At 38.4% G+C, this 27,544-nt stretch overlaps 1 protein-coding gene across 1 annotated transcript in view; it reads left to right on the forward strand.

The window, feature by feature from the left end:
* AMPD1 (adenosine monophosphate deaminase 1) overlaps nucleotides 1–27,544 on the forward strand; it is a 238,292-nt gene that overhangs the window by 28,311 nt on the left and 182,437 nt on the right. The window contains exon 3 of the mRNA XM_044076719.1: nucleotides 5,250–5,415. Within this exon, the coding sequence (XP_043932654.1) occupies nucleotides 5,250–5,415 (166 nt within the window). The remainder of the gene's footprint in view (nucleotides 1–5,249; nucleotides 5,416–27,544) is intronic.

Consider the following 27,544-nt stretch of genomic DNA (forward strand, 5'->3'; position numbering starts at 1 on the left):
GGAGGTTAGTAAGGATTGGAGTGCCATAATTTCGGCTTTTCTCAGTTAGGGGTCACCACAGTGGAACTCCGGTCCACTAATGATTGGCAGTGGATTTTTACGGTGCTGAGTTGCCAGCCCGATGCCCAGCCTTCAAAGAAGGCACACCCATTCATGCACGCACCTACCTGCATGTCTTTATATGTCACTCGACCATGGGGAGGACATGCAGACTCCACACAGAAGGCGCTCCAGCCGAGAATCGAACGGGAGAATCTCTTGCTGTGAGGCGACAACGCTAACCTCTGCACCACCGCAGCCAATGGGAGTGGTAGTGCCATAAAGAATTCCAAAAAACACATTAGTTCAAAATGAACAATCAAAATAAACAAAAAGCCACAGAGAAGCTGAAATCTTTTCTCTTTACTTCACCAATCGATCTGGTACCTCAGCATGTTGCCTTCAAAGGATACAAAACTGTTCACACACCCATGATTTATACACATAACAATTGACAATTAACCAAAATCCTGTGATAGTCATCTGTTATATTAGTTAATTGATTAATTGCTTAGCCCTTTATATTGTCAGTTCAGAAAGATCCCACACCAACCCCAGTCAATAATAATAACTAGTAAGTAAAAAAATGCATATTATAATTCAGAAAAAATACTGCACGTATGTTTTTTAAAAATTTAAACAAATTTCCAAATTTAATCTTTTGGGATGAAGGGTACCATAATTTAAAATATACATGGTTTCCAAGTAATTCAGTTTACTTCTGAAATCCCCTCTACCTCCCAGAGTTTGTGTCAGGACACTGAAGAACAAAGAAGTAGTTTCTCCCTCATGTTTTAAACTAAAATGCTTAGCCACCGGGCTTTCTAGTCTCTTATTTCTAATGTCAGCTAAATGTCACAGTACCCTGATTCTAACCTGTCTTTTCATTTGTCCAATATATTTTAAGTTGTGGGTGTAGCACCCCTTGTTGGTATTAAACTAAAGTTTAAAACATGAGGGAGAAACTACTTCTTTGTTCTTCAGTGTCCTGACACAAACTCTGGGAGTTAGAGGGGATTTCAGAAGTAAACTGAATTACTTGGAAACCATGTATATTTTAAATTATGGTACCCTTCATCCCAAAGGATTACATTTGGAAATGTGTTTAATTTTTTAAAAAACATATGTGCAGTATTTTTCTGAATTATAATAAACATTTTTTGTACTTACTGTTTATTACTATTGACTGGGGTTGGTGTGGGATCTTTCTGAACTGCCAACATAAAGGGCTAAGCAATTAATCAATTAACTAATATAACAGATGAATATCACAGGACTTTTGGTTAATTGCTAATTGTTATGTGTATAAATCATGGGAGTGTGAACAGTTTTGTATCCTTTGAAGGCAACATGCTGAGGTACCAGATCGATTGGTGAAGTAAAGAGAAAAGATTTCAGCTTCTCTGTGGCTTTTTGTTTATTTTGAGTGCCATAAAGAAGCGTGCAGAGGAGATAAGTAGTGGCAAGTGTAGTTTAATTTTATCATATCTTAGCCAAAACGTGTAAAAGAAGTAAACACATCAATCATTCTGAGGACATCTTTGCATAAGATCTCCATCTGATGAGTAGGGCTACACACCTACATTTACATATGCTTGGACTCTAAAAAATCCTTCAAAAAGACTCCGCTTTAATTGTGATGCTTTAACTCTATCAGAGCTTCCTGCAGACATGCACACAAAAGACACACATAAAAATGAACAAACACACACACACACACACACACACACACACACACACACACACACACACACACACTCACACTCACACTCACACTCACACTCTCACACACACACACACACACACACACACACACACACACACACACACACACACACACACACACACACACACACACAAAATGTCACCAAAATACAGAAGTAAGAAAAGTCTGCATATACAAAAATATGGTTTAGGAAACACTCAGGCCAGTTGCACAAACCCATAAAGCAAACACAGCATCCAGGCAACCCCAAAAATACACTAGTTATCCATGACTGCATTAAACATAAGGTGGCTGCACATCTTAATTGTGTTTTTAAGGATCCTGTGACTATAAACTGCCTACCGATGCCAAAAATAATGGATATTAGAACCAGCCTAAAAATTTAATGACAAATTTGTCATGGTCAGTGCCATGTTGGATTGAAAATCCTCAGATGTTGAACCTTGTAGGCATGTGGATGGACATGCCAAGCCTTTCACATATCGTTGCAGCTTTGGGGAATATACAACTTACTCACAAAAATTCTACCCTTACTTTTCAAAATGAATAGTGGCTTTTAATCAGTGGGCAATGACATGATATCACTGGGGATTCATTGTGCTTGTCAGCCTGGAGAGAGATGTGTGTGATACGCCATATCTTGTTGTCTATCAATAACTGCAGTTTTTACTTTGAGGATTCCAAGTACCAAATATGGACTTTTCCTCCTCATAATATAGTTTTATACTTTCACATCTCAGAATCAGATGAATTTGACAGAAATCAAAGTAAAACATATAGGTCAAGATAGCATTACCAAATGCAAAAAGCCATAATAACAGATTAGGAATTCTTGATGCTTTTCTCTAACTTTAGGATTTTGAAATATGTACTACCATGGAAACTGTGAATTTGGAGGTCATTCTCCTACTGGAGGGCATTGACTTAAGATGCATCACTGAAACTTTGTTTAAAACCACAAAATGCATTCCATAAATGCAAGCATTTTCTTAAGGTTAGGTGTCTTTATATATGTGTGACTGCTTAAATACTGTAGTCTGAGATCTTACACACACACACACACACACACACACACACACACACACACACACACACACACACACACACACACACACACACATACACACACACACACACACACACATCCCATTCCATGATATTGAATACGATATCTTAGGATGCTGCCAGATCTCATGTAAATCATTTATTAAATTTGAAGACTTTCTTTCAAAATAACACTCTAGGGAAATATTTTTGAGTATAATGCCAATAAGTAACTATGTAATTACCCTGTCACATGACATACGTAATATGGATCAATTCTGTACTGACTTCCAATTGGTTAAGGATAAACAAGAAACCGTTATTCTTACAGGGCTCCAGATGACAAAGTATCATATATTATAACAAATATCATCATAAACACAACCTACAACATCAGCAACCCTAGTTTTTAACCATGACAACATCCTGATTAGCTTCCTGGATAGAATTAAGGATAACCTGACCACATTATGTATGATGCTAACTAAACTCTTAATATTTGAATATGTACCTGAACTCTATTGCCAGTCAGTGAAAGTGGTCAGCCAAGTCTGATCCAGGTAATTTCATATCTATTAGCTTTACATGTAATCTTCATAAGCTCATGGAATGTACTAGAATGGACCTTATTCACTGGGACACTAGCAACCTGCTTATCTTCAATACGAATCAACATGGGTTCATCAAGGGGCGATCATGTCTTCTCAGCCATGTAGATTTCTTTGAAGAAGGACTTACTGAGCAAGTTGTTTACCTGTAACTTATAATGCCTTGAATGCTGTACCTCATGAGGGAATTTTGATAAATTAATAGCACTGAATATGAACATATATGTAATCCAGTGGCTGTGAACAGAAGACAGTTGGTCAAAGTGATTATTTTTCAGTCCCAGCTGGTATGTTGAGCAACATTCTACACTGTTCCATTCTGGGCGCTTAGTTCTTTGGCTTTTCTTTAGTGACATAAAAGCTGGAAAGAGGTTATAGATATCAAAATATGTACATTACTACATGTTAGGTTTATGGCCTGCATTCTGTGGTCCAGATTTTGATTCCCTCGGCCTCCATTTGCCTGCTGTCTGATACTGAGCAGGTCACTTGACTAGGCAGATCTTCTGGGCTGAGTCTGGAGAAGATCCATGTTAATCAGTGCTCTCCCGCAGTCAGTATACTAATAAATAGATATCATATTTATATCTAGAATAAAGAGCTAAAGTTCTTCAAGAAGGTCAGAAAAACACATGGTGTGTTCACAGCAATCCTTATCTTATTGTTAACAAATACGTTATAAAGTTCTATAAAAAATGGTATAAATACTGGTTACAAAATAATTTCTCATTCATAAATTTTTAGACTGACAACATTATTTAAGACTGCAGGACCATAGTGCACGGCAGATTACATGCTGACCAGTGTGTTGCAGTAAAGTCAGCAACCATCGCCCCTAGCCTACACAGCAGTGAAAGTTATCATTCCCCTGTAGACATCCTTAATCTGTACCAGCATTAACTACAGTGTTGTGCAGCTCCTACACAAGCTACCTACTACTACTGTTAAACACAGTGCAGAGGCTCCTAACAAGAGCAGTTTTAGGGCTTGAAAACATTCCAAGGCCTCTAATAACCTATAGCTTTCAGACTTCTCAGGGCTGACTGCTGTCTGATTTTTAAAACAATCTCGACTCCAGTTCCTCTTGAAAATCTCTGTCTATTACACAGTGTTAGGAAGTAATACTAGAGTGAGAAATCTGTTGTTAAAAGTAACGTTAACATTACAAAAATATAGAACAGATTAATAACACAATGTTTACCATTTTTAAATAAGCTTCCAGTAGCTTTCAAATCAAGTTCAATTATGTTCTTCAAAAACAACCTTGATGGATGTATGGAAAACAGAAATTGCATGCACAGGGTAATAGCAATGCAGCATGTCACAGCATAATAGGTAGCAGGCTTGATACTGCAGCCTGAGACTCTATTAGCAGTACATTTTAATGTATGTTTAAAGTTACCTTGTATCTCTTGAATTACTAAGTCTATTTCATAGTTTGCCCTTTGGTCTTTGTTACCCTAAATATGTGCATCATTTTATCTCTCACTCATAAGTTTTGCTTAATCCAATGCTATGTTTAACAACTGTTACATGTAGCAACAAATTTACTCATACCTTTCCACTACAATCAAAAGAAAAGGTGAACTTTATTGGGTCATTCCTTGCAACAGTTGTGCATGCATTTATTTCATGCAATCCTTTTGTTGATACTAACACCACTGTTCTCATTCTAGCTGTAAACTATGTATTACACGTCTAGTGTTGCATTGTATATGCCAGATTTGCATGGGCAATTACTGAAAAGCCATTGTGGTTATGATTGTTTTGCAATGATTTATGTAGTGGTTGTATTTATTTGTTTATTTATTTATTTTGCTATCTGAAACCAGCAAGAAGCGTCTGCAGCGATTTCGATCAGTTGCATTATGTGTTTCTACCACATCGAAGCTCATCTCACAGCTACCTTCTGTTCATGAAAGTGACATTTCTACTCCATTGTACCTAACTGTACCCGACTTTCAGAGAGTTGCAATCTCTGGTGACTACGCATCAGGGGTAACATTTTTCATATTTTGTCTATTGTCACCCATATATGCTACTTAACTGTGAACCAAAAATATGATATTGCAATATAATTTTGCTTTATGGTTGCTTTTAAGAAATTCAGTGCTGTTGAAAGTGGAATTTCTGAAAGTAATATATGTGATCTTGCTGCTGGTGAAGAAACTTTGAAGTAAATATCTTTAAATGATGTTTCAAGTGGGTAGCATTGCAACAAAATAACATTTTGAGCAGATCAGCATGCAAAATGTAGGGGATGGTAAAACAAATTGATTGCTTGAAGAAAAATGCATGGTTGTGATGCCAGTGAAATGTTTAATGCTGAAGCCAAAAATATGCACAGTGCTATGGTTGACACTGCATAGAGGTTCAGACAGTGTGGAACATATATTTATAATGATTTAATTTTGCATGTTTTAGAAGAACTGAAAAAACAATATTATAGCAAACCAAAAGTGAGATGGAAGAATATAATGACTTGTAGCAGGGCTGTATACCATTATTCTGAATCCCAATATTCCCCTTTGTAGGGCACACTGTGAGTCTTGTGCAAGTGCACGTGGTAAAGAATTGAGTAGGAGCTTAAATGCAGAGAAGAATTAGGGTTGTTCCCAAACAAACTGAACTGACACTCTACATTAACAGTAGAGTAACACTGGTGAAACTGAATAGCATCTAAATATTGATCCCTAAAATATTAAAAGACTGTGAATAGAGAACACTACCTTCTTGAGACTGTTGGACAAGCTGTAACAGTGATGCTGAGAGCCAAGTACTTATCTGTATTGGATGCCAATTATGGCTTTTGACAAGAGAAATTTAAGGAAAGAAAATAGAAATTGTGTACATGTCCCCCCCCCCCCCCCCCCCACCAACAATGCTGATTCCTGAGAATGCTCTTTTTGGATCTTGTTGGCCCTAGAGGTCTTCCAAATAACATTGCAACTATCATAGAACATCTAGTTAGGGTAGAGAATATCACAGGTGACATATTAGTATGTGAGGTTAACAAAGAGCAACATCACAGACTGACAACGTTTTTGGAAAGAATCAAATGTAATAATGTGAATCTAAACCTTAAGCAGTGAAAAATAGGTTTAAATTCTATAAAGTGCATGGAGCACATGCATACCTCTCAACTGTCCAGATTTTTGCCTTATATTTTTGGTCTGTTCCCCATAAAATGTGTGGTTTTCTGGCAAATCATTGAGGATTGAAGTCACTAAATAATATTAAATAATGACATACATTTCAGTTTCAGACTTCACATCCTTCAGAAAATACATAATAATGCAAACCCTGTTATTCTAGCAACTTTCTAAGTTTATAGGAGCAATATTTAAAATATGTCCCTATTTTGGGGCCTTTGTCCCCCCATTATGTTTTGTCTTTGTCCAGATTTCTTACACTAAGAGGTTGGGAGGTTTGAACATATGCTTGTATCTCATGGAGTACAGCCTCATCCTAAAAAAAGTCATGACTATGGTGTAGATGGAACATGATTCAATATCTTGAAAGATTCATACTTAATTTATCCAAAGTGTAGCTATCACTGTAAAACCGCTTCAAAACATATGGAATTATGTTGGAAAAATGAATAAGAAAGCTGTTTCACAATCTTTAAGAAGATGGTCATAGAAGCCCCTTCCTTGAGATATTATGGCATCAATAAGCTAGAGGTTTTAAAAGTGGTTGTGGATGCCAGTCAGCCTGGCCTTGGCGCAATGTTACTTCAGTAGGGACTCACATAGTGCATAAACAGAACATGTACAAATTGGAAAAGAACTGTTGACCACTTTGTGTGGTTGTGAAAAGTGTTACAAATATATATAAACACAATTTGTTCTAGAGAGGGGGTAAATGCTGGCTAATTTTTCTAACCCGCAGCCTGTTTTACTAATATGATGATGGTGATTGAAAGCCTTAGTTTGTGTGTTTATAGAGCTGCATATCTTGTGAAGGAGCAGAAGCTGAAGGAGGGTGGGGTCCCTAATGGCATGAGATACAAAACACTCAACGTATGAGTCTGTAAGAGACCAAGTAAAGGGCTGCAAACCTGCCTTGGTATCTAAGGCTCTTTACAACTATAATATTTTTAATTAGGAAGTTCCAGAATCTTTCTAGCTATAAGACGTGTCTGTCTAGGTATATGATGAAGAGGGCATTGTACTCTATAATTAGTCTAACCAGAGATGAGTACAGCAGGAAAATAACTTTTTTTTTAAACCTGGAAGAGATGTGTTTAGATAACTGTTGTGTTCGACAGAAGGATTTCCTGACTACTGCTGCTACATGGTAATAGAATGAGAAGGTACTTTTGACCAGGGTGCCAAGATCCGTGACTACTTTGTCAGTTTGCAGTATGGTACTGGCTATACTGATTGTTGTAGATGTGAATTGTTTCCAAATGTGTCAGTACTGCACATTTGTGCATTTAATTTTACTTTGCAGAAATTGGAAAACTTAATTAGCCATAGGTCTGTATTTATCATTTGGAGGTCAGAAAAGTATATTCCAAAAAAGGAGATGTCTGAGTACTGAGCCTTGAGCTCTGAAGTTGCTTTCTACAGTGGCATCTTCCACCTTAACTGCATGGGTTCTACCTTTCAGTCATTTTGCCACCCACTTTACCTCATTAGGGGTCTACATTTAAGTCTCTTAGCTTATTTACAAAGGCATTTGGGATAGTTTTGAAGGCCTTGGCAAGATCAGGATAGGCTGTGTGGATTGAATGACAGCCGTCCAGTGCCTCTGTGACCTTCTCAAACAAATGTACTAAATTAATTAGACATGACCTTTGACAACACCAAACTGTTGTGGATCTAGCTTTATGAGTTTTATATATATATATATATATATATATATATATATATATATATATATATATACTGTAGCTAATTAAGTAATTAGTTTATTTTAAATCTATTATGTAATACACTTAACTATGTGTTTGAATGTATGTGGGTGTGTGTATATATCAATATATACATAAATTCTACCCCACACATGCACATATATATATATATATATATATATATATATATATGTGTGTGTGTGTGTATATATACCAGTTCCCAGATCACACTATAGTGGGTTAAACAGCAAATTCCACAACTCCCACTATACCACAATCTGCAAACAGTTCCACTTTTCATAAAGTCTCAGCCATATGTATATATGTAGTATCAACCCGTGTGTGTGTGTGTGTGTATACAACTATGGGCGCACACACACACACACACACACAGATACATATATATATATATATATATATATATATATATATATATATATATATACAGTAAACTCTCAGTTAACCGGAACTCAAGCAACCAGAAAAAAAAATCAAAGAAATACATTACAATTTTCATGTGTCGCACTTTCTATATATATATATATATATATATATATATATATATATATATATATATATATATATATATAGATATAGATAGATATAAAATCAATCAAGAAGATTAACTACATATTTGGACAACAGGGAGTCTGGGTTGTAAGAAAGAGGGATTGTCTGATCAGTTGCAAAGGCGTCAAGCGTTAAGAACAAGTGAGGGTGCAGCTGAATTTAGAGTACTAATACAGCTGACTTCAGAGCTCTCATAACTAAGTGAAAGAGTAGAGTTGCTTTAGCAGTTGGGAAGGTAATCAGGATGACACTGATAATCTGGGATGTATGCGAGATCATGGTTACAAGGGACGGAGAATATGCCTTTCCTTACTGTTGTACTACCTTGTAGCTGATATATTTAAAGTGCTGAGGAGTGGGGGCTTCAGGGCAGAAATGGTGGAAATAAAGTTTGCTATGTGTTGTAATGTGAGCCTGCCACAGTATTGTTTCTTTTGGTTGCTTGGGTTTTGCTTTTTGTGTGTTCACGGTGGTGATGCTGCGGTAGCATTGTCACCTCGCAGTTAGACGTTGCCCGTTCGATTCTCAGTTAGAGCGTCTTCTGTGTGGCGACTTGCGTGAATGGGCATTCCTTCATTGAAGGTTGTGCATTAGGCCCGGCAAGCCAGCGCGTATAACTCTACTGCCAATCATTAGCGGACCTGAGTTCCGCTGTAGCGACCCCTAACTGCGAAAAGCCAAAAGACACAAACAAATTCTTGTTTTAATTGCACATTCATGATATAATCAAGGTCTATACTTAAAAGTCAAAATTCACTAATTCAGTATTTCGGTGTATCTAAATCAATTTATCTAAAACCAAAAACAGATCAAATCAACAATGAAAATAAAAAAAACAGTGTTTTTGCATGGGGCATGCCCCCCAACATCACTCACACCCCCTGCTACTTAAATATTCCAACTGTGAGATTGCACAGCAGTGGGTAAAACAGCAAACTCCAATGACCCCACTGTGTGTTATCTCGCACAAACCACCCAAAAGCACAGCATACCAACAGCAGTGTACATGACTCTTTCTTAAATTTACTTACACTGCTAATACAAAACTAAATGCACATGACCAAGTAAAACACGTTACTCTATAAAATAAGCATTGATGTAATGTTAAAAATCTAAAATTCAACCATGTGCATTTAGATCATACAGAACCTTATAATCATATGTGTGTGTGTTATGTGTATCTTATCTATATATATATATATATATATATATATATATATATATATATATATACATATACATATCTATCTATTTCTGTATATATATATATATATATATATATATATATATATATATATGTTTCTGTGTATATATTTATATATATATATATATATATATATATATATTTATATATATAGATATATATAGATATATATATATATATATATATATATATATATATATATATATATATATATAAAGTATGTTTTATATATATATACTAGCCTGTGTCACATATTTACTGCATTTTCCTGCTATTTGTTGAAAAAAAGAAAAACAAAAAAAAATTATTATCCTTGTTTCCCGTCTTTCCTAACCTAGAGTAGTCCAAATACAGGCTTTGCTGTATTCTGGACTTTTGGAAAGTTCCTGTGTTGCCATTTCCTTTCTTGGATTAAGGGAGGCTTCTTTGTTCACCAGTGGCAGTGGGGAGCTTAGAGCAGCCTATCTATCCCTGGAGGAGTGTTCCCAGCACAAGAATCTGGTAGTCTACTGGCCATTTTGGGCCAATTTCTAGCTCTTTCAAATCCCCCTGTATAAAACCCGCTTTGGCAAGGTTTTTGCACTTGTTACTACTCAGCCAAGCTCCTCGTGGTCCTGCAGAGTGGTGCTAGCAGCAGAGAGGCTAAAAGAGTGACTGCTAACCTGATAAGTGTTTTTTCCTGCTACTACCTGGGCGACTGTCCGATCTAGCTAAACTGCAAATATTTCTGCTTCTTGAACTGTTTTAAACTGCTTAAAGTTGTTTTTGCACCTGCACTTTTAAAGTTTGTCCTGTTTGTTGCATTTACCTGTTGAGGCTACACACTCAAGTGTGCTAGCCTGTGTTACATATTTACTGCATTTTCCTGCTATTTGTTGAAAAAAAGAAAAACAAAAAAAACAAAAAAAACAAAAAAAAAAATGTATCCTTGTTTCCCGTCTTTCCTGACCTAGAGTAGTCCAAATACAGGCTTTGCTGTATTCTGGACTTTTGGAAAGTTCCTGTGTTGTCCATTTCCTTTCTTGGATAGAGGGAGGTTTTTTTGTTTACCAGTGGCAGTGGGGAACTTAGAGCAGCCTATCTATCCCTGGAGGAGTGTTCCCAGCACAAGAATCTGGTAGTCTATTGGCCATTTTGGGCCAATTTCTAGCTCTTTCAAATCCCCCTGTATAAAACCTGCTTTGGCGAGGTTTTTGCACTTGTTACTACTCAGCCAAGCTCCTCGTGGTCCTGCAGAGTGGTGCTAGCAGCAGAGAGGCTAAAAGAGCGACTGCTAACCTGATAAAAGTGTTTTTTCCTGCTACTACCTGGGCGAATGTCCGATCTAGCTAAACTGCAAATATTTCTGCTTCTTGAACTGTTTTAAACTGTCTAAAGTTGTTTTTGCACCTGCACTTTTAAAGTTTGTCCTGTTTGTTGCATTTACTTGTTGAGGCTACACACTCAAGTGCGCTAGCCTGTGTTACATATTTATTGCAATTTCCTGCTGTTTGTTGCAAAAAAAAAAAAAAAGTTATCCTTGTTTCCCATCTTTCCTGACCTAGAGTAGTCCAAATACAGGCTTTGCTTTAGTCTGGACTTTTGGAAAGTTCCTGTGTTGCCATTTCCTTTCTTGGATAGAGGGAGGCTTCTTTGTTCACCAGTGGCAGTGGGGAGCTTGGAGCAGGCTATCTGTCCCTGGAGGAGTGTTCCCAGCACAGGAATCTGGTAGTCTGTTGGCTGTTTTGGGCCAATTTCTAGCTCTTTCAAGTCCGCCTGTATAAAACCCACTGTAGCGCGGCTTTGCGTGATTTTGTGCATAGCGCTTCATCGAGCAGCGCCGCTTATTTGGGTTTGAGCCTTGGAACTGATCTAGTTCTCATAATAAACACCCTATTCCTATGCTAAAGCCTAGCACTTGCTCACTAAAGCAATTATATAAGTCAGCACTAAAAAAATTAAAAGCACTACACCCTCACAAACTCCCTTGAGTAACTTGTTCCCCATTGGCCCTTTTTTCAATTATAAAGGAATTCCCAATACTATTCTAGCATGTCCAAAGGTCAGTTGTCAATCTCCTCTCCGGTCCAGCTGGTGAACCTGGGAATCTTGAGGCAATGTTAAAACTGCCTAATGTACACAGACAACCCTCTCCTCCTCCCAACAAATTCCAACACATGTGAGAGATGCAACCATATAGCCAAACTGGAGGCTAAGCTCTCTCAACTCAGTACTGGCATAACCAGTCAGGAGGAGAAGGAAACCGCACTCACTACAATTCCAGTCTCACATAGACCTACCACGACAGCAAACCAAACACATAAACACACAAAAACATACTTGGAGGCTCTAAATAAAAATCTGCCTAAGCAGCAGAGACCTCCAAAGCAGACACCCAAGCAACTGCTACCCCAAAACAAAACACATGCAACACATAGCTCACAAAGCCAGCGTGCCGAACAGTCACAGCCCTTAAGGCTAAACAACACACCTGATACACTTGTAATAGGTGACTCTATCATCAGGCACACTGGCGTCCCGCTCACCAGGCTGAACAAGGAGAAGGTCACGGTGAGCTGCCTATCGGTGCTAGGATCCGCCACATAACACAAGCACTCAGGTCACTCCAAGGCAAGTACAAATATGACTCAGTCATTGTCCATGCTGGTGTGAATGACCTGAGACGTACCTCCCTGGACTACATGAAAAGAGACATAGAGGAGCTCTCTGGGCATGTAGCCCAGGCCAGTATGACCCTGACCTTGAGTAGCATCTTACCCTCACCAAGAATGATGCCACAGTATGAAGACAAGATTATCAATTTCAACAATTGGCTTAAGTATTGGTGTCATTCAAAGGGGATCCAATGCCTGTCAGCCTGGGATGACATGCTCAACAAGCCACGATGCTTCGCTAGGGTCGGCTTGCACTTGTCACCCCTGGGCTTTCGGATATTGGCAAAGGCTATTGCTACCCCCCATAGTGCCTTTTTTAGGCAAGGCTCAAAAGGCAAACCCACCTCCATAGGTATCACAAGGGATAAGAAACTAAGAGTAATGCTACTCAACGCCAGAAGTCTAAACCTCAAGATGCATGCACTCGAAACTCTCTTTAGCATGGAGAACATCGATATCTGTGCAGTAACAGAAACCTGGTTCCAGGCTCCCGAGAGCACCCCAGCACTACCAGGTTATACCTCATACCATGCTTTTCGGCCCCAAAACTTGGACCGAACCACAAAAGGAGGGGGAGTATCAATATTCGTCAAAGATACCCACACCTCCAGGTTGGTGGCACAGCACGAAGCATCAGAGACTATCCATGTGCAACTAACAGTGGGTAAAACTGCCTTCCAGTTTATAGCCTGCTACAGACCACCCTCCCAAACCCAGGAACCCCACTCAGCCTTCCTGAGAACACTGGATAATATGAAGGTCTCTCCAAACACCATTATATTGGGTGACTTCAACTACCCAACCATAGACTGGGAGCATTACTCTAGCTCCAACACCCTAGCCCAAAGGTTCCTAGAATTTATAAACTCAAATGCTATGGAACAACTTGTTACCACTCCCACAAGAGGGGAAAACATACTGGACCTGATCATCACCAACATGGGGACTCTATGCTCCAGACCAGAAGTGTATCCCTCACTGGTAAGATCAGACCATAAACTAATCTCACTGGATATTCACATCCCGACCCCACCCCATGCCCAGAAAACCACAGTGAAAAACTTCTCTAAAGCAAATTTCACACTCCTCAAAACCGAGGTGGAATCCTTCAAAGCTCCCGGGCCTCTGGATAATACGGCCCAGACCACAAAATCCTTTATAAACGCATTCTATGAACACCTTCAGGAATGCATGGATCATGCAATCCCAAATAAAACCAAGACCCAATCCTCCAAAGGCAGACGTCCTGTCTTGTGGACCCCAGCCATAAACAAACTATACAATAGAAGGAGGAAGCTACTACATGACAGAGCAAAATCCCAAAAAGGGAAGGCATCTCTGATCAGTATTAGCAAAAAACTACGGGCACTCATAAAATCGTCTAAGGCCAGCTTCGAGAGAAAAATTGCACAGGACACTAAGGATAATCACAAGGCTTTCTTTAGTTATGTTAGGAACCTGGGTGGGAATTCCCAGATATGCTCAGAATTTGTCCAAAATGACAAAAAATACAGCGAACCCACAGACATTGCCAACATCCTAGCTGACAGGTTCAGCGCAAACTTCTCCCGCCCCTCCCCACCAAAAGGGCTAATATCTATCCCAGCAGAGTGCTGCCCCCCTGACATCTCAGATGCTCAGGTAAGAGCTGTCCTCTCCAAAGCAAGAAACACAGCATCAATGGGACCAGACGGTGTCCCGGGCTGCGTCCTACATGAACTCCAAGAAGAGCTAAACCCAAACCTAAAACTACTGTTCAATCTCAGCCTTACTACAGGATATGTACCCAAAGAGTGGCGTACAGCAACAGTGGTCCCTCTCCACAAAGGTGATGCCTCAACGGATCCTGGAAACTATCACCCCATAAGTCTCACTAGCTTGGTCTGCAAAGCTATGGAAAGGGTCATCATGGACCTTATAAATAAAGATATAGGGGACCTACAGACACTGGATCCTACCCAGTTCGGCTTTGTTAAGGGCAGATCCTGCCTCTTAAACCTGGTCAATTTTTTTGAAACAGTCACCAAGGCCATTGACAAGGGGAAGGTGGTCCACAAAAGCCTTCGATACAATACCCCACTTGGGCATTATAGATAAGCTCACCAGCTTAAATATAAACCCCTATGTCACTAGATGGGTTGCAAACTGGCTCAAGGACAGAACCCACATGGTTAGAATAGCTGGAGCCATGTCAGACTCCAAACCAGTTACAAGTGGCATCCCACAAGGCTCAGTCTTGGGACCTCTCTTGTTCGGTATATATTTCTCGGAGGTACAGGCCAACATGGAAGGACTGTGGCTGACCAAGTTCGCAGATGACTGCAAACTGGGCACCATAATAGACTCTCCAGCTGACACAAGCATCCTCCAAAAGGGCCTCATAGAAACAGACAACTGGTGCCAGAGCCATGACCTCAAGCTAAACGCCAAAAAGTGTATAGTCATCCCCTCTGGCAAAAACAAAGTGCCCACAAATTACCACATAGGTGGTAATCTGTTAAGTACAGAAGAAGTAATTAGGGACCTGGGGACCCAAGTTGATAGCAATCTCTCATTTGACAACCACGTGGCCAAAGTGGTTAGAAAAACATTTTATATAGCCCACCTAATCATGAAGGGATTCACATCTAGATCAGGGGAGGTCATCGTGCCTCTTTACTCATCCCTCATCAGGCCCATAATTGAGTACAATGCCCCTTTTGGGATGTACCTTACCAGACACCTGCAGCAACTGGAAAGACCCCAAAAGTACCTCACCAAGAGGATCAAGGGGCTCAAACAGGTGCCGTATGCTGCCCGGTTAAAGAAACTCCAGCTCTACTCAGTGGCATACCGCCTGCTCAGAGGCGATCTGTGCCTGACGTATAAAGCCATGTCCAACCCGGAATTAATGGACATGCTGCACCTCAGAAAATCCAAATCCCATCGAGCTACGCGCTCGAGGGACTTAAACCTCAGCACTGAAATAAATAGGACATGCTGGAGGGACAGATTCATAACCCAGAGGCTCCCTTCACTCTGGAATAAAATCCCAGTCCAGGTTAGGCAGAGTCGCTCATTGTCTCTCTTCAAGAGGAATCTTGATGAGTGGATGGGAGATCATAGGTTTACCCCGGGTATCACTTCTGTGTCACTGTTAGACAGAAGCACAGTATACTAACCTCGAAAAAGGGCATAGCAAAATAAATTTAAAATGGGTGGCGAAAGCCATACACACTCTGGCTAGGCTTATAAATGCCCTAGGGCAGATAGCCTAGTATGAACCTATGAACCTATATATATATAGATGTGTACCTGAAATCTTGAAATGTTCTAAACATAAGATCGATAGTTAAATGATCAACATAAAATATCTAAATTACAAAACAATAACGAACTCAAATTTATACTAGAGGAGGGTTTATGCCCTTTCCCCATTGTTGTGTGACCTATGAGTTAGTATATATATATATATATATATATATATATATATATATATATATATATATATATATATATATATATAATCAGCAGGGGGTGTGGGGGTATAAAAACCATTAAAAAATCTGACACAATCGAACCACATTTTCCCAGTGTTTTTGTGCGGGGGCAAGCCCCCCATTTAATTGTATATACAAACACCGTGATTGCACAACAATGGGGAAAGGGCATAAACCCTTCCCTAGTATAACTTCAAATTTGTCATTATTTTGTGTTTAGATATTTTTCAGTTTAAATCTTTTACTTTTAGATATTTTTCTTTTGATCATTTTACTGTTGACTTTATTTTGTTTAGATCATTTCAGGTACACCCACACACCCACACACACACACACACACACACACACACACACACACACACACACACACACACACACACACATATATATATATATATAGAGAGAGAGAGAGAGAGAGAGAATTCTAAAGCAGAGATTGAGAATTTTGTGTTTACTCATTTTTGTGGTGAGCAATCCCCTTTCTGCACAGATTGCTTCACCTCATTCAGCCTTAATGTGATTAATTTCAAGGTCACCATGGAGAAAGGGGGCGTTCTCCTGCAGAAACCTCCTTAGGTCATTACACCATGGAGAAAGGGGATGTTCTCCTGCAGAAACCTCCTTAGGTCATTACACCATGGAGAAAGGGGCGTTCTCCTGCAGAAACCTTCTTAGGTCATTACACCATGGAGAAAGGGGGCGTTCTCCTGCAGAAACCTCCTTAGGTCATTACACCATGGAGAAAGGGGGCGTTCTCCTGCAGAAACCTCCTTAGGTCATTACACCATGGAGAAAGGGGTATTCTCCTGCAGAAACCTCCTTCGGTCATTACACCATGGAGAAAGGGGGCGTTCTCCTGCAGAAACCTCCTTAGGTCATTACACCATGGAGAAAGGGGTATTCTCCTGCAGAAACCTCCTTAGGTCATTACACCATGGAGAAAGGGGTATTCTCCTGCAGAAACCTCCTTAGGTAATTACACCCTGGAGAAAGGGGGCGTTCTCCTGCAGAAACCTCCTTAGGTCATTATACCATGGAGAAAGGGGGTGTTCTCCTGCAGAAATCTCATTATGTCATTATACCATGGAGAAAGGGGGCATTCTCCTGCAGAAACCTCCTTTGAAAACATCTAATGATGGCTGCAAATACAGCTGCCACTACCAGTGTATTTATTCCAGTTAAAATTAATACATAAGGGCACAAAGTGAGTTGATAGATTGTACTGCTTTGCAATTCCAGGTTTGCATTCAAATACACTCCTTATAGAATAAATTTCTAAAGGTGTACATCTAATGATATGCAATTTAAAACATTTAAGGGATATATAATATGAGGGGTAAATGACAAAAGTGAGGATATATGGGATAAAAATTGTTATATCTTCACCGCAACCCACAGTAGACTGTGCAAGGAATAAATGTACTTTCTTAGAGTCTAGGCAAACTTTGATAAGGAACCTTCCTCAGTTAAACAGATGAATACAGGATTAGTGCACTGCTCTTTGGGTTGGCATTTAAAAATTAGTTTTCCAATTTTTAAAAAATGTTAAAGATATTCATTTGTTGCATTTTGGTCACTGAACATGTTCAGAATATTCAGTCCTACAAACAGATAACTGAACTAAAAAACATAGGTTTTTTTTACATAAAATTATTTTTTAATTCAGCATTTGTTAATGAAATTAGCAACAAATATTTCAGGTTGAAATGACCTTGTGGCTAACAAAAGTGTTTTTTTTAAATGGTGTTCCTGTCATAGTTCATTTCACAACTTATACAGAGAATAACACGAGTATCCTTTATTGTAGTGGAACACATACAGTACTCTTCATTGCCATGGATTATTATATACTTTCACGTGCGCATAGCAGTATATGCACACAGTAAGAGAGAAGTAAGTGAAAAACATCATAACAAATTTCTCACTTAGATTACCTGATATTAGTAATATTAAATCAAACTGGAAAGTGTATGGAGACGACTGCTGGCACAATACATACATATGCAGGAAAAGGTTCCAGGATGGTAAAAAAATGAGTTCAAAGAAGCTTTATGAAAGCCTTTGGGATTCAAACTGACCTTAAATAAAAATATATCTATATGCTTATTGTCTGCCTAAGATAAATGTTCTTTTATTACAGGAAGTTTGTTTGTCATTCTTCTGAAGTGAAATAAACAATAGCAATCACCTGACTGCTGTCATTTCTCAACCATTAAGTGTTACTACTCACAGAATTTAGCTTTCTTCTCATTAGCAGAATGCTTCGACAAAAGAAACTTGAATGAACAAAACAGACTTTTTTGGGGGGGGGGGGGGTCAAGCAGTTTCTGGCTGTATTCATGCAAACCTGATTCAGATCCAGTGGAATCCTAACAGTACTATGAAGAAAAATGTGAAAAATCAGAGTTTAAGTAAGGTCTAGAGATTTTGCAGTATATAAGCTAAATGAATGATTAAGCTTGCCTGTTTTTCTTTAAATGCCGTGTGTGTGTTGGGGGGGGGGGCTCTGTGTTTCTATAGTCATTGACAAGCTTTCACTGCACCAAGCAGTTCATGGTGCTGTGGAAAGAATAAGTATGACCCCCCCCATGAGTGATCACATTCTTTGGGGTGTTTTCTGCTTCAGTGTGCACAAGTAGGTCCAATGAATGTAAACTAACTGGAATGGCACAGAGTTATGTTTAACTGCAACCAGGGGGTTGGGGGGTGGGGTGACTTAGTGGGTAAGGTCTTTACTTCACAGATCCAAGGTACAGGATTTGATTCTGAACTCTGGTTATTGGCTAGGCTTGTAATAGTCTGCAGACTGATTGCTTAATGTTTACCTATAAACTATACTGCCATGCATTTATGTTTTACTGAGAAAAAAAAACGATCAAGCAATCAGTGACCACAAAGACTGTCATAACAACACATGCAATCATGATATGTCAGATTTCAATAAGAAGTTACTGATTGAAAAAGTGGTAGTAGTGTATAGGTAGTTTCTATGCATGTTGTCGAGGTGACTATTGAGAAGCTTAGCTCAATTTCCCAGAGCTCCGTCTGGTGAAGTGAGTTGTACAGAATCATACAGTAGGTAAATGGAGGCTGCCAGAATTATATCACAGACTAGAATGAGGACTTTGTTAACAACTCACTGCTTTAGTCCTCTACACTAACTGCCAGACTAAGCAAAAAAAAAGGAAATAAATCCCAGAACAAGAACATTTAGGGCTAATCCAGATAACCTTGAAAAGCAGAGCCCCATTAAGCCTCCATTGATGAGGGCATCATGATAGCTATTCAAATTACCCATTAAGGCTATATAAGTGTTCTAGCTCAGAGGCCTCAAAATAAATAGTGTCAGTAAGGGTCTGATTCCACAAGACTTGCTGTCAGTGTAAGTGACTTATTCCACTGTAAGCCTGCTTTATAATATAGGGTTTATACTTGAATGAGTCACTTACACTGAGAGTAAGTCTATTAGAAACGTGCTTTACTTGTTTTATAGGTCTTTAGTTATGTATTCAGGCCAATAAAGCCGGACTTTACTAGTTGTAAACATGGCATGTTTTGCCTTTTCTGGAGTTGTCAGTCCAGCATAAGTGGTGAGTGCCCCTTTAACATTTCATGTGGGATATCCTGGAGACATTTTTTCAAATGGCCTAGTCATAGACTTCAACTGCCCAAAACAAATATGTCCTGAAAGTGTTTTTTTTTTCTTGATACCAGTTAACAGTCCACTTTTTCCCCAAGGGAAACATTCTTATTTGGGAAAAATATAAAAAAATACTTGATAATGCCTCATTTTATATTACATTGTTGCAATCAGGTATTGCATTTACAAAATGCATTCAAAAAGAAATGTCCACCACTATTTTTCAATTAAATCAAATGTGGTAACTCTCATGTCTACTGCAGACTAAACTTTGAAACATACAGGCTTAATATTTTTGTGATTTATTTATTTATTTATTTGTTTGCAGTTTGCTAACCTGGAAAGTCCACTGGGCAACTCAGAGCCTGTTTTCAGTAGAGGCCCAGGCAGGAAAAGCTCCTCAGTACAATAAAAAGCAGAATTTTATACATAAGTAATTAATAAAAAGCAGAATGTATACATTATTAATATATGATTATCAACCAGATCAGATTACAAAGTAAAAAAGTGCAATTAGCAATCCAGTGGCAAGACAAATAGTGACAAATTACAATATTTTACAGATAATTAGAGCAAAGAGGAATTTTTGGTAAACATAGCATAAGACTAGAAAAGCAAAATATATGTATCATTAGAACTTAGGTATTCAAGGAGGCTGAGTGCAAGTACAGTTCCAGATGGAAGATAGGTATACACATAGAGAAGTTTTGAAGTATACAGGATTTTGGGTTGTTCTAATGGCTAAAGGTAGAGCATTCCAATTTTTGTCTAAAGAGTAAGAGTAAAGAAGCAGGCCGGGAAGCAGATTTGGCTTGTAAACCAGAAGAAATTGCTGATTTTCAGATCTAAGAGGTCTATCTGGGAGATAGTAGGCAAATACAGAGGTAAGAGCAGGATAATTAGAAGATTTATAGATACGTTTGTGAGCTGTAGATGGGTAAGGTAGTTTGGTAGTTCCAGCCATTGTAGGGACTGGAGAGCATTACAATGATGGGAAAAGTTTTTGGGATATGATGTGAATTTTGTAATTTTATTATAACACACCTCAAGTTTGGCTCTGACAGTGATTTGAAGTTCGTTAAGTAGAGGGGAACCGTACATGAGAGAAGGGAGTAGGTAATTGGAAGCAAGGGTTTGTTTAGTGGAAGGACTGAGGAACTGGTTGTGCCTATAGAGGATTCGTAGTTTCTAATGAGTTTTTTGGAAGATGTGTTGCAGGTGAGTATCAAATTTTAGATGTTTATCAAAGGTAACTCCTAGAAGTTTTATGTGGCTGACAATTTCTATTTGTGCCGTACTTTGGGAATAGATATTGAGCATGGTTTTGTCTAGCAGGGCTGATTCCTTAGGGATGCATGGCATGATCTTGCATTTATTTGGGTTTAGGGCAAGCTGGTTGTTGTACATCCAGGACTCAGTGGTGGAGAAGGCTTTTTGAATTTTGAGTTGGAGTTCAGAAACAGACTCAGCTGAACAGACAATAGCTGGGTCATCTGCATATTGAAGAAGAGCTCCATGGGTCATAGATGTGTGGAAATTATTAATGAAAGTATTGAACAGGAGGGGGCCAAGTATGGAGCCTCGAGGAACTCCAGTAGAGGTGTTAAGTGAAGAAGAGATAGAATTTTGCCATTTGAGGGTCTGTTGCCTGTCTTTTAGATAGCTTAAGAACCATTTGAGAGTGGCAGGGAAAAGTCCAAGGTTTGAGAGTTGTGATAGTAGTAAAGAGTGTGAAAGTTTATCAAATGCCTTTGATAGATCTAAGAAGAGGGTAAATATTATTATCAAATGCCTTTGATAGATCTAAGAAGAGGGTAAATATTATTTTCCTGGAATCACCAGCTCTGTTAACAGTATCTAAGAAAGATAGGAGGACAGTTTTAGTGCTATGGCCAGGGTGAAACCATGTTGCTTAGAAGACAGGAGGTGGTTGTGAAGTAGATAGGCCATCAGCTGAATGTGAATGCCCTTTTCCAAAATCTTAGACATAGGGGGACAGAATAGTGATCGACAAATGTTGGAGAGATCTTGTTTTTGCCACCTTTATGAAGAGGGAGAATGAAAGCTTTCTTCCAAAATTTGGGCGCATAAGATTCTTGAATGGATCTATTAATAAGGATACTTATAAGGAATGCAATGGCTTCAGCAGCAAGCTTTAGAAATATGGAGGATATACTGTCAGGTGTGTTAGAGCAGGGTTTGAGCTTCAGGACTAGTCTTTTTATAGTAGTGGTAGAACTGGGATTAAAAGTGAATTTAGGGGTAGAAGGGGTGTCGGGTTCATGGTGTTGGGTTCATAGGTGGATGGGGTGCATGTAGAAATAGGGAAGGTGGTGGAGGTTTTTAGTGGAGCAACATCACTTATACTGCCTTTATCATAAGGGAAGCTAGCAGTAATATCAGCTATAGAATTTATAAAGAAAGAGTTAGAAAGAGGCTATTTCATTAGGTTTGTCAGGATGTGTACATGGGTTGTTTTTTGTGCCAGAGTTCAGGAGTGATGTGATGGAATTCCAAATTTTTTTAGAATTTGTTTTATGGTTAGATTGCAGTTTTGAATAGTAAACTTTTTTATCTTTATGAACTAATTTTTTTACCTGATTATGAAGCTGTTTAAATAGTATGAGGTTGCTCTGGTTTTTATTAGTTTGGTACTGTTTCTATAATTTATCTGTGGAGTGCACCAGATCTTTTATAGGCTTGGTCACAGTTTGTTTTGATCCTTTTCAAGAAAAGGGGTGCAAGGCTATTTTGCATGTTCAGGAAAATAGTATTAAAATAGTCAACAGCATTATTTAGTGGGAGAGTTTTTAGTTTGTGCCAATTAATCTTTTTCAGGGTATCAACAAATGTAAGAGGGTTGAAAGCAGTTAGGTTCCTTATTTGTTTGTAATGCTATTGATTTTGGGAGGAGGAGGTGGAATGGTGGATAAAGGTAGGGAGGTGGTCACTCAGAGTATCTGGAACTGTGCCTGCTTCAGATATTTTATTGGGGTTGGAGACAAGAATCCAATCTAGAGTGGATCCTGTGGTGTTATCCTTATTTGATCTGGTTCAGGTGTTTATGAACTGAGAAAAGTTGAACAGATTAATATTAGAAGCAGGGATGTTGGAGCTCAGGTTTAGCCAGTTGATATTTATGCCACCTAGGATAACAATTTAATTTTTAATGTTAGTAGAAATCCAGGCAATAATTTCTTCTAGTAAAGGTGTATTTTTTCCAGAGAGTATGTAGAGAACTATGATACACAGATGTTTTGCTGTTGTTAATTTTTAGGAAAGCAATAAGAATTTCAGCATTGGCGAATTGGGGAATAGGATTTATATAAGGTATTATGCTGAAAGTGCTTGGAAAAATTAGTGCTACTCCACCTCCTTTTTTGTTAGACTTATCAGATCTTATAGTTTGAAAGCCTGAGGAGAGAAATTCAGAATCTGTAATGTTAGGGTTTCAGCCAGGTCTTGATGACGGCAATAATGTCTGGCTGAGTATGAGTGATCCAGGCATAAAAAATAGAGATTTTGTTGTGAATACTTTGAATATTTCTAGTTACCATGTACACTGATGTCTAAGAGTTAATTCCAAGTGGAGGTGTGGTGATATTATTTGAAGTGGGACCTGGATTGGGTGTATATTTCCCAATAAAGGTATGGTGGTGAATGTAAATATATAAGCTAACAGCTCTTGTTTAGAGGGAGATTTGATATTTTATGCTTGAGATGATTTTGTAGTATAGCTTATAGAAGTTAAGTGTATTTCATTTATGAGAGGGGCACTTTTTTAGTTTGTATTAGAAGAGGGGGTTTATTAAATAGTGTTTTGGAGATATGTTTGTACAACTCTTAAGTTCTGTAGAAATTGAAGTAGTAGTGGTGGTGGAGTAGGAGGTGAGAAGGAGATGGAGTTCAGGGCAGTGATATGTAGTATAGGGCAGAGAAATATAAAGAGAAGTGATAGTTAGAATGTGTGAACTAGATGACTGCATTCTTTGGTTTGTAAGAAGTGGGAGTAGGAAATGTATGTGGGTGTGTTGTAATAAGTAGCAAAGTTGTGTAGGCTACAGAAAGATACAGGTGGATATCAAGAAAGGGATGAATGGGAAGGAGGGTAGTGTGAAAGGAATTTTTTGTAGGAGGTGTGTAAAGTAATAATAAGCCAAGAAGGTAGGGAATAAGTATGGAGTGATTAAAAGTAGGAGAGAAAATTGGGGAGATATAGAAAAATTTGTAGGGAAAATGAAAGGTAGGGATTGGTGAGATCTGCAAAGGGGAGGAGTCACTTATGTACAAGTTTAGAGGTAGTACGGGTGGGTAGAATTTGGGGGCAGGGTAGGGTTAGTGGAGTGATCCCAAGTAGAGTGAGGTAGAAACCACAAGAAGTAGACCAAGCAGCAGCAGGAAAAAAACCTTGTAATAAAAATACTACAGGTCAGTGCCAGCATTTTTATAGTAGATATGAGAGCCACTGCACTTACACTTGAAACTAAAAGTTTGAAAAGTAAAAGAATTGGTAGGTACTACAAACCTTGTGCAGCTGGTTAAATCTGGTTTTCCTTTATTCCAGAAATATCAGTTAGTTGTAGCGTTTTATGACCCAGATAGTGTGTGCACCACAGCCTAACACACTTAATTGTAATATTTTTTTTTTTAAATTTCAAGAGCCACAGCTTAGTTGGCCTCAAATACATTGAGCAGAACTCGAGTAGGAAGCCATAACTCAATACTTGGGATATGCTTCTGCAGAAGGGGTGAGAATCAAAAAGCAGCCAAACCCAGAAACAGGGAGAAAATCACTCACAGATGCAGCAGTTAGGGTAAGTTGAGCAGAACTTGAGCAGGAAGCCAGAACTTGGTACTTGGGACATGCTCCTGTAGAAGGGTGAGAATCAAAAAGCAGCCAAACTCAGAAAGAGTGAGGAAAATCACTCATGGATGCAGTGGTTAGGGTAACAGTTTCACAACAGTGATAACTTTAACTCTGTCTGTTGACTTGTAACAAAGGCCATGTGATTTATTTTCTGCACTGTTCTTTCTTTACTATTATTTTGAAAGGCATCTCCATGATTATCTGTAAAATTATCCTTAGGCATCTAGAGTGACCTGGATACTATAAAAAGTTTGGTAATGAAAGCAGTTCCATTATTCAGTTGAGAAATTTACAGATGTGAACAACCAGATCCAACAGAAATGAGTGCAGGACCTTTAAATCTGCCTGACTGCATAATCAGTTTACAGGCAGTTGTCTCTTCTTCTGAGATTCCACCATCTGTACCACCTTCAGTAATTCAGCAGTTAGTCAACCAGTTTGGTAGGTTATTTCAGATCCTATAATGACTTTACCTGTCCTCTTAAAAAATAAAAATGCTTTCATAGCCAACCATTTCTTTCCTATAACTATCTGTCTTTTCCTCCACATGAAATTCCAGTATCAGCATGCAACTAAATCCTCTTAAAAACCTATGCACTGATATGGGAACCCTGACTTTTTTCTTAGAAACGTTACTGCAGCCTCAGGCTTTTTTGATCTTCTGTAATATGCTGAGTCATGTACATGTAATCTGTCAAAATTTACTGAATGTCCTGAGGTCCCTTACTGACCTTTATACCTCTTACATATTTATAAATTCTTACTAAGCTTAAGGCCTTAAAGACCTTTGAGAAGCTCAGCCACATCACCACATATTTCAGCTTCAGAAATGGATTATTGATGTAAATATAACCTCAGTGTTGACCTGTACAGGAGGACTAGGACTCATAAAGCCTTCTTTTCTACCTTCCATGCAAAAATAAGTCTCCATGCTATTTGTTCTGCCTGTTGCCCTTACAACATTCAGAATAAATGAGTGTTGTCTCACTTTCCATACAGCATGAAGAATGACTGAGCTTAAAGAACAATATATATTTCATTTTCTCAGAGTGTATTTTTCTCCTTAGGGAACAATTCCCATACATCCACATATTAAAAAAAGACAAGGTTTAGCAGTTTCTTTCCTTCTGTGGAATTTTTTTCCTGATCTGTGTCCTTAGTATACACCATATTGGGACCTAATTAAATTTTATGATGTGTTATTTAGAAATTTGTCTCCCTCGCTCTTCCATCATTTTGCCTATCACAATTTAAAGTTGCTTGACAAGGAAAACACACATATCACGGTAGCTGAAACCTTTTTTGTTAATTCACTTCTACTGTAGGTCAAAAATTTCTCTTGTATATTTGACATGACTGCGATCATCTTCAACTGACCAGTTAATCTAATTTTTTTTAACCTTGTCTCCCAACCTCAACTAGATATCTTCCCAGTGGCTTTTCTACATCTACTGAATCATTCCATTTATTCTGCAAACAAAGATGTTGAAAAGTCCATTAACCTGTTCTTGAGAACAGTAAAGAAAAGTAAGAGATAGGAAAGCAGAACAAATGCTATTTCCAATTATTTTTAAGTTAAAGAATGTAGACAACACAAATACAAACATATAGATCTGTACCGAGGTGATAAACTACAATTACTGGCAAGACTTATACATTTCACCTAGGTTGCCTCAACACGGAACTTGGTGGATGTAGGCACTTTTTAAGTGTGGAGGCACAGAAAACAAAGTAGTGGTTTAGATGGCCTCTGATATAAAATAGGAAGGAATGGCTGGCACCAGATACAACAGGAGACCCAAGAAAGGGACTTGAACCCTGACCACAGTCCCAACTCTAGTTCCACAAAGACGCAATCACTACTTGCTCATGAAATTGGATTCTAGTAGGCTGTTCAGCAGCTTGCTATGGTCAATTAAACTTCATTTAATTATTTATGATTTGTTAACCAAGTAGGTGAACTGGTCTAAGGACACTTTTCAACCACAAGCCAGGCCATAAAGGCATATTTCAAGTTACCAAATATAAAGTCATTCATTCAGTAACACAGAGGATAGCATTTCAACATGAGTTTTTAGCGAGTAAAATTACATGAATTTAGGTTTTATAACAGAGAATAATAACACAAAGTAATTACAAAATTACAAGAAGTCAGTTGACCTAGCATAATGCAATTGGGTTGACATAATATAACATATAATTAAAGAGAATACAGTTAAGTTTGCTGTCTTGAGATGGATAGTGGGTGAGATGCCATTGCAACAAGATAAAAGAGTGGAGTTAAGGAAATTTAAATTCAGAGCCCATCATTCATTCCTAAAGGATGCCTGGTGAAGAATGTGGGCACAAATGACCCCCAGATCTATTAATAGTCTTTGACTGGCTAATTAGATTAGAGAATAAGATATCAGCAGTGGTACACCATTGTTTTGCATTCAGAGAGGCATTTCATTTGGAATGAAGTTACTGTTTTGTCATAGATGGGTGCATATTGCTATAATTTGTCTCTTTGAGGGAAAGTTCCAAAATTAATAAAACAAATGCCAGTTCTCCAATAGTCTTCTTAAATATATTTAAATGCATAACAAAAGGTACATGAGGATATTGTATTTAAGCACAAACATGAATAACTTAAGTGCAGATGTGAATAGTAGAACTGAATAAAGGAACTGTTTACGGCGCTTAGAAGTAGTGTAAATTATGTCTGAGATGCTTGGCAGTTAAATAAAGTGATATAAAAATTACTGTTTATTAAGTGGGTAACACCAGCCACCCAGTCCCTGTTCAGAGGACAAGCTAGGACCACTGTCTAGTTAAGTGACTTACTCAGGGTCACACTGCAGGCTAATTAAGGC

The sequence above is a fragment of the Protopterus annectens genome, chromosome 7.part0, assembly GCF_019279795.1.
Source record: "Protopterus annectens isolate FY-2018-M chromosome 7.part0, PAN1.0, whole genome shotgun sequence".
Classification (NCBI taxonomy): domain Eukaryota; kingdom Metazoa; phylum Chordata; order Ceratodontiformes; family Protopteridae; genus Protopterus; species Protopterus annectens.